The 6,866-nt window shown below is 41.4% G+C and overlaps 1 protein-coding gene across 1 annotated transcript in view; it reads left to right on the top strand.

The window, feature by feature from the left end:
• PROSER1 (proline and serine rich 1) overlaps window positions 1–6,866 on the top strand; it is a 29,531-nt gene that overhangs the window by 10,287 nt on the left and 12,378 nt on the right. Inside the window, exons 6-9 of the mRNA XM_012811356.2 lie at window positions 703–813; window positions 2,722–2,805; window positions 4,371–4,449; window positions 5,150–5,245. Of these exons, the coding sequence (XP_012666810.1) occupies window positions 703–813; window positions 2,722–2,805; window positions 4,371–4,449; window positions 5,150–5,245 (370 nt within the window). The remainder of the gene's footprint in view (window positions 1–702; window positions 814–2,721; window positions 2,806–4,370; window positions 4,450–5,149; window positions 5,246–6,866) is intronic.

Genomic DNA, 6,866 nt, shown 5'->3' with positions numbered 1-6,866 from the left:
GTGGCAGACGCCTGTGGTCCCAGCTACTTGGGAGGCTGAGGCAGGAGACTCACTTGAGCCCAGGAGTTGGAGGTTGCTGTGAGCAGTGAAGCCATCGTACTCTACCCAGGGGGACAGCTTGAGGCTCTGTCTCAAAAAAAAGCTAAAGATGTAGTAATAAGCAGCCTAGGGGAAACAGTCCTTTCCCTCACCATGTCTTATAATTATGTAATAGCACACTGAAGACTATGTGCCCTGATAACTCTTGCTTTTTCAACATGTCTTTATAATTTATTTGCCTGTGTTTCTCCACCACCTCATAAACTTCCTCAGAGCAGGAACTCTTTCTCTCCCATTCCTGTATCTGCCTTGTCCTCGCTGCAGTGTGAGCTTGGTGTTTATGGATTTGGACTGCGCTATTTCTTGGTAGTTGGAAAAATGGGACAATTAGATAATAAACACACTTTAGTTGCATACAATTTACAAGTCCATTGTGGGATATCTTTGTATAACAATTTTTAGTTGCAACATTAATTTTTGCATTTTAATAATTCCATTTAAATAAAGTGATTTGACTTATGACTTTGGTCATGTTCACTGCTGTAAGTACTGAATGACACATCATGAACCGAATAAGTAGTGTTGTTCCTTTGTATTTTTTTGGCAGGGCTGTCCAGTATCTAGAATGCTTGACTTGAAGAGTTTTTATTTTCATTATTACAGGCTTTCAAAGGGGGCTGTAAAGCTCCTCATGCTATGATATCTTCTTGTGGAACAATCCCGGGAAATCCATATCCCAAAGGGAAACCTAGTCGTATAAACGGGATATTCCCGGTAAGCATACTTGATGGCTTTCTGTGAAACTTCTCGCTACGTATGAAATGTCTTGTCAGTTAATGATATTTAAAGAATATGCCAGTTTATGGTGCTTCCCCAAAGGAAAAGAATTTTATTATGTCAGCAACTTACTTTATAGTTTTAACTCTGATGAAAGTTCATGTGTAAACTCCATTAAAGTATTTGTGTAAAACCTGCAGAATAAGCCAAACAAAAGAAGGTGACTATTTTATCTTGTAGAAGTGCTGATTTACAGTTACATTTAGTAAAGGAATGCTTCACAGCTTCTCCACTGCATTCGCAGGCTCACTCAGTCACTGGTGTTTGGGGGACTCTGTACCAGGCTTTCTCCCTGGAGAATCACACTGCATAAGAAAGGCTCTGTGAAATCCTCTAAGAAAGAAGTTTTTGTATCATCTAGTGTTCCTCAAACCCTTTTGTAGAATAACTTTTTCAAAGAATACGTGAGGGGATTAACAACATGTGGTGTATTTGTACACCATGGACTACTATTCAGCCGTGAAGAATGATGACTTAATCCCTTTTGCAATATGTGGATATAACTGGAGAATGTTGCATTTCTATTGTTATGTAACAAACCGCCCCAGATCTTAATGGATTAAAACAAATGTTTATTACCTCACACAGTTGTTGTGGAAGTTGGTCAGGAGTCTGGCAGTGGCTTAGCAGGGTACTCTTGGCTCAGGTCTTATCAGGTTACATTCATCTGAAAGCTTAACTGGAGCTCAAGAATATGCTCTCTAGATGGCTCACTTATGTGCTTGGCAAGGTGGTGTCAGAGGTTGGCAGGGCACCTTTGTTCCTCACCACCAGGACTTCCTCAATACTGCTGCTTGCGTATCTTCATGACATGACAGCCGGCTTCCACGCCAGTAAGTAATCCAAGAGAAGGCAGGTGGAGGCCTCAGTGTCTTTTCTGACCTGGCCTGGGAAGTCAAGTGCCATCGTTTCTGCAGTATCCTCTGTGCTTCTCAGATCCATGCTGTGCACTCTGGGAGGACGCTGTACACGGGCACACAGGAAGTAGGGGTCTGAATGGGGCCGTTCTGATCATGGGCTTCCATACTAGTGTATACTACTCAGGGACACACACTGCTAGAGATTCATGCTGTGATAGTCCATCAGCCTGCTCTGATTGGGTAATTATAGCAGTCTCGAATGAGGTCTCATTTAGTCTCCACGCTGTAACAATCATACTTACTGTCTGTAGAGAACACTACTTTTTCTCATCTCTGTTCAACTCTATTTCAGGTATTCTCTTTATTCTTTGAGCATTGTATATACTATGGCATTGGAAGTCTACTTCTGGTTGCTGCTTGTGAAGGAAAAGAAAACCCCAAAATAACAAAACAACAATATAAAATAATACAAATAAACCTAGTATACATTAACAGTGTAACAGCATAACAATTATGTGGTACCTACATCATATTAGGTATTGTAAGTAATCTAGAAATGACTTAAAGTATGTGGAAGGATAGAAGGGTGTGCCCAGGTTACAAATATGCAAATACTGTCCCGTTTTGTGTAGGAGACCAGAGCACCTGTGGAGGTTGGTATCCGTGGTGTGTCCTGGAACCAGTCCCCTGTGGATACTTTATCTTCCCCTTCGGTCATCTCTGTCTGATGCGTGTTTACTTTTGAATACTTCTGCATGTGTTATGAGGCTCCATTGCATATGAAGATTAGGAACCTAACCAGGGCCATGCAGCCAGCCAGGGCAGAATTGAGTCTGCAATCCAAATCTTCACTCTTCTACCAAGTCCTTTTTTTCTGTATGATATAGTGAGATTGGTTGTTGTTGTTCTCGGTTTCTGTTTGTTTCAAGTCTCATGTACCTTCTTTCTCTTCTTCTTTTCTTTTTTGGTCTTTTAAAAACAATAGGGAACCCCTTTGAAGAAAGATGGTGAGGACTGTACCAATGAAGGCAAAGGAATCGCTGCACGGATTCTAGGACCATCCAAACCAGTATGTTGAGAAAGTAAACAAAACCGCTTTACTTTCTGCTTTATTCTGTCTATTCAAAGCATAAATTTTATTTTTGTGTTCAGAGTTTAAAGTGTGCTATAAGTTCTAGCAGAGTAGGGGAGAGTGAATGGTCTAGGGAGAAAAATAGCATAGTTAACAGTGAGAGGGAGCTTTTTGAGGTTAGACATTTTATTACTAAGTAATACTAGTAAGATTGCTCTTTGGATTTTTCCCCCCCAGACATATTCATGTGTTTAGTTGGGGGTTGCTGTGTGGGCAGTTTGATTAAAGTTTGTGGTTTGGCTAAGTTAGTATTAGTAAAATCACACTGGAGCCAGGAGGTTGAGAGTGTTTATTTGTAAGGGATTGATTAGAATGATTGAACATAAACTAGGCAGAAGAGACCCTGTGGGTTGAAGGATGCTTGGAAGTCCTAGAGTTTACACATAGTCACCAGCGTAGACCCTGTTCAGCCACGTGACAAGAACTGAGTGGCAGTGGTTCATGGCAGAATCGTCACAGATCATGTGCCTGGCACAGGTCTAGTGCTTCTGACAGGACCGTGTTTATGAGACATAGCTGGAAAGACTGGGTGTCTCAGCACCAGTACATGGCCTCTCCTGCCCCAGAAGTGAAAGTATAATATTTGACTTAGCTTTGATACTTCCAGTTCTCTAAAGACCAATGCTTTGAATGCTTTGTTACTTATTAGGTTCCATCAACTGTCAAGTAAAGTATTTTGTGGATTTTTTAATTTCCAAAGGTGAAACAACTAAAATACTGAATTCCTAGTTCTAGTTTACGTTCAACTAGAGTAGTCAGAATGCAGATTACCCGAAACAAGCAGTACTTTTTTCTTCCAAAAGAGGGTGGGAATGATAGGCTGAATTCCTCATGAGTCTAAGAGGATATTGTCATTGGAGGGCTCTTATATAATTGAGATTCTAAAACTTAGTGGATTTCTTGTGTTATATAAGAGGAGAAATCAATTTGTGGATGAGCCTAGGCTGGGCCCATGAGAAGTTTGCTGTTATTTAGGTTAAAGTCTGAATGAATTAAAAAATAAACAACCTTTACAGCCTTCTTTGGTAAGATCTACTTTTGAAATTTATTAGGATCCACTTTTTTTTTTGAGTCAGAATTTTACTTTGTCGCTCTCAGTAGAGTGCCATGGCATCATACCTCACAGCAACCTCAAACTCTTGGGGTCAAGCGATCCTCTTGCCTCAGCCTCCCAAGTAGCTGGGACTACAAGCACCCACCACAGTGCCTGTCTATTTTTTGTTTTGTTTTGTTTTGCTTTTTTTAAGAGATAGGGTCTTACTCTTGCTCAAGCTGGTCTCGAACTTGTGAGCTCAAGTGATCCGCGTGCCTGGCCTCGGAATCACATTTATTAAAGCAAGGGAATTTCTCTCGTTCATGCTGTGTAGTCTAGTGGCACTCAATATGTTAGGGTGTTTTTCCTATTAGGACTAAATACTTAGACAAGACAAGTTTTTATTTTATTCTGCCAGGAATCATTTAATTGGTTTTCTTCTAACCGCATGATTTCCTCATTTTTTTAGCCTCCTTCAACATACAATCCACATAAACCTGTTCCCTACCCAATACCTCCATGTCGACCCCATGCAACTATCGCACCAAGTAAGTAGTTCGCTTATTTCTTACTTGTTTTTGGTTTTTGTCATTTATCTACTTACTGACTTGAAGGTGAGTGCTGGTCTGAGTTCTCAGGAAATCTGTAGCACTAATGAAACTCTGCTATGAATTTGACTCAGCACGTAGGCAGCTGCTAGCATCCTGGTCTGTAACATGGTATCAGGCAAAGCTTATTTGGATATTTTCCTTATGATAAATTAATTACAGATTATCTTTCATCATTCTTTGTGTATTTTCACTTGGGTAAATTATCTAGAATCTCTTCTTTGGTAGTTGGTATTCAGAGATACCATTAATGCATTTAACTGAAAAAGGTCAAGTATGTGTTTGAGAAAAAAGACAGATAAGTTAAGTATGGCAGGTTCTGTCTACTGTGCCATTCAGTGAGCTAACGCCTGCAGTGGGCATGCAGTGCAGCGGTTCTCAACCTGCAGGTCACGACCCACAGGAACTGTATCAAAGGGTCATGGCATTAGGAAGGTTGGGAATCACTGGTGCAGTGGGAAGTAGGAGTCTCTAGTTGTCGCATTTGTTTTCAGTTTTTATTTAACCCCAGACCTAAACCTCCATGTAAGATACAACTGTATCAGGTAACGGTTTTTAAAATAAATAGAATGGCTACATTAATACAGTTCAAACTTCTTGTCACTGAATGACATTTTTTTTTATTATATTTTTATTTCAGGTGCTTATAACAATGCAGGTCTGGTACCATTAGCCAATGTGATAGCTCCAGGCATACCCCCTCCACCTCCGTATACTCCTAATCCCACTGGACCAGGTAAAGTCATGTTATTACCGGGCATTAAAAGTAAGTGGTTTGGCTCAGCACCTGTGGCTCAAGTGGCTAAGGCGCCAGCCACATACACCTAAGGTGGCAGGTTCGAATCCAGCCCAGGCCGCCAAACAACGATGGCTGCAACCAAAAAAAATAGCCAGGCATTGTGGCGGGTGCCTGTGGTCCCAGCTACTTGGGAGGCTGAGGCAGGAGACTCGCTTGAGCCCAGGAGTTGGAGGTTACTGTGAGCTGTGGTGCCACGGCACTCTGCCCAGGGGGATAGCTTGAGGCTCTGTCTCAAAAAAAAAAATAAATAAATAAATAAGTGGTTTATTTGTACTCGATAAATTACATTCAGAGGGGACGGTTGTGCCCTCAGAAGGACAATTGTTTGGCATAATCTATCCTAACATAGGGAGTACAAGCTTAAGAGCCTGGTGGATCTGGCATGACTCTTTGGATAACATTGGGCAGTTTTCATAAAATTGATGGACTTTTGTTTCCACATTTGTAATTGATGACTTTTGTTTCCACATTGTTCACTGATGTATGCAACTACTAGTAGGTGACTCTAGTGTGTGCTGTGTACCAGGGATACAAAAGTGAACCAACAGTCTATAGTGAAAAGTCCAGAGGAAGAAGGAGAAGGCAACTGCAGTATATTCCTCGTCAGTGCGTCTGAATTGCACTGGGTTTAGTTTAAATTTTTTTTAATTGGAATGTGGTTTATAACATGGCATCTCGACTCTGAGATATGGGTAAGCTGGGATGATCAGTGCTGTGAGAGAGTACAGGTGCTGTGGAAATTCATAGGAGGGGCATCCACGCCAGCCTGCAAAAATTAATGTGAGCGGCTTGCATACTGTTCTGCTAAACTTGTTGCCATTTAGTTGAATTAAGTTGCAGAAGAGATAGGTAAAAACAGATTGGTACTGAAATATGAGGAATAGTAAAGTAACAGACACGTAGTTTCTCTGCAGCCTGGAACTACCTGGGGCACTTTCTCAAACCATCCTCAGTTCCCTATTTGTGTAGTGATTCTGCTTCATTGAGTTAGATCTGGGGGCTACTGTATTTTTTAATGATCTGCAGGTGATTTTTAAGCAAGCTTGAGAAAACTAGAATCTACCCACAACCCAAAAAGGATCAGTTTTTTTCCACGGCTCTTTGTTAACTGCCAGATTGAAGACAGCTCAGAGACTTTCTGTCTCCTTTATTGAGAATTTGTGGGCATTAGGGCAGATGCCTGTCTGGCTCAGCAAAGGAGCACTTGAGAGAGAGGCCGAAATTGATGGATGAATATGTATTCGGTTAACACTGGGGTAGCAAAGAATACTCTGCCCAAAGAAAGCTTATCATACACAGAGATAAAGGTTAGACCTTGTGGAAGGGGTGAATTTAGCACCCTGTGTGTGGCTTAGGTGGGGAAGGAGTTGGGAGCCAGCACTCTGTAGCCTGAGTTTCACAGTTGGTGTGGTGATATCCCCCGTTCACTTTAAAATGACATAAAGGCTACACTCAAGTGGCCTTGGGCCACATCTATGAACATGGGCAGGTTATAGAAAACAATTTCTCATGAGTGACAGACCTGCCCTGGAGAAGTGTGATTGATTCAACAAATGCC

This window comes from Otolemur garnettii, unplaced genomic scaffold, assembly GCF_000181295.1.
Source record: "Otolemur garnettii isolate 467f Iridium unplaced genomic scaffold, OtoGar3 scaffold00154, whole genome shotgun sequence".
NCBI lineage: Eukaryota > Metazoa > Chordata > Mammalia > Primates > Galagidae > Otolemur > Otolemur garnettii.
Note: the sequence above shows the minus strand (reverse complement) of the source record. Positions and strands in the feature narration are given on the sequence as shown.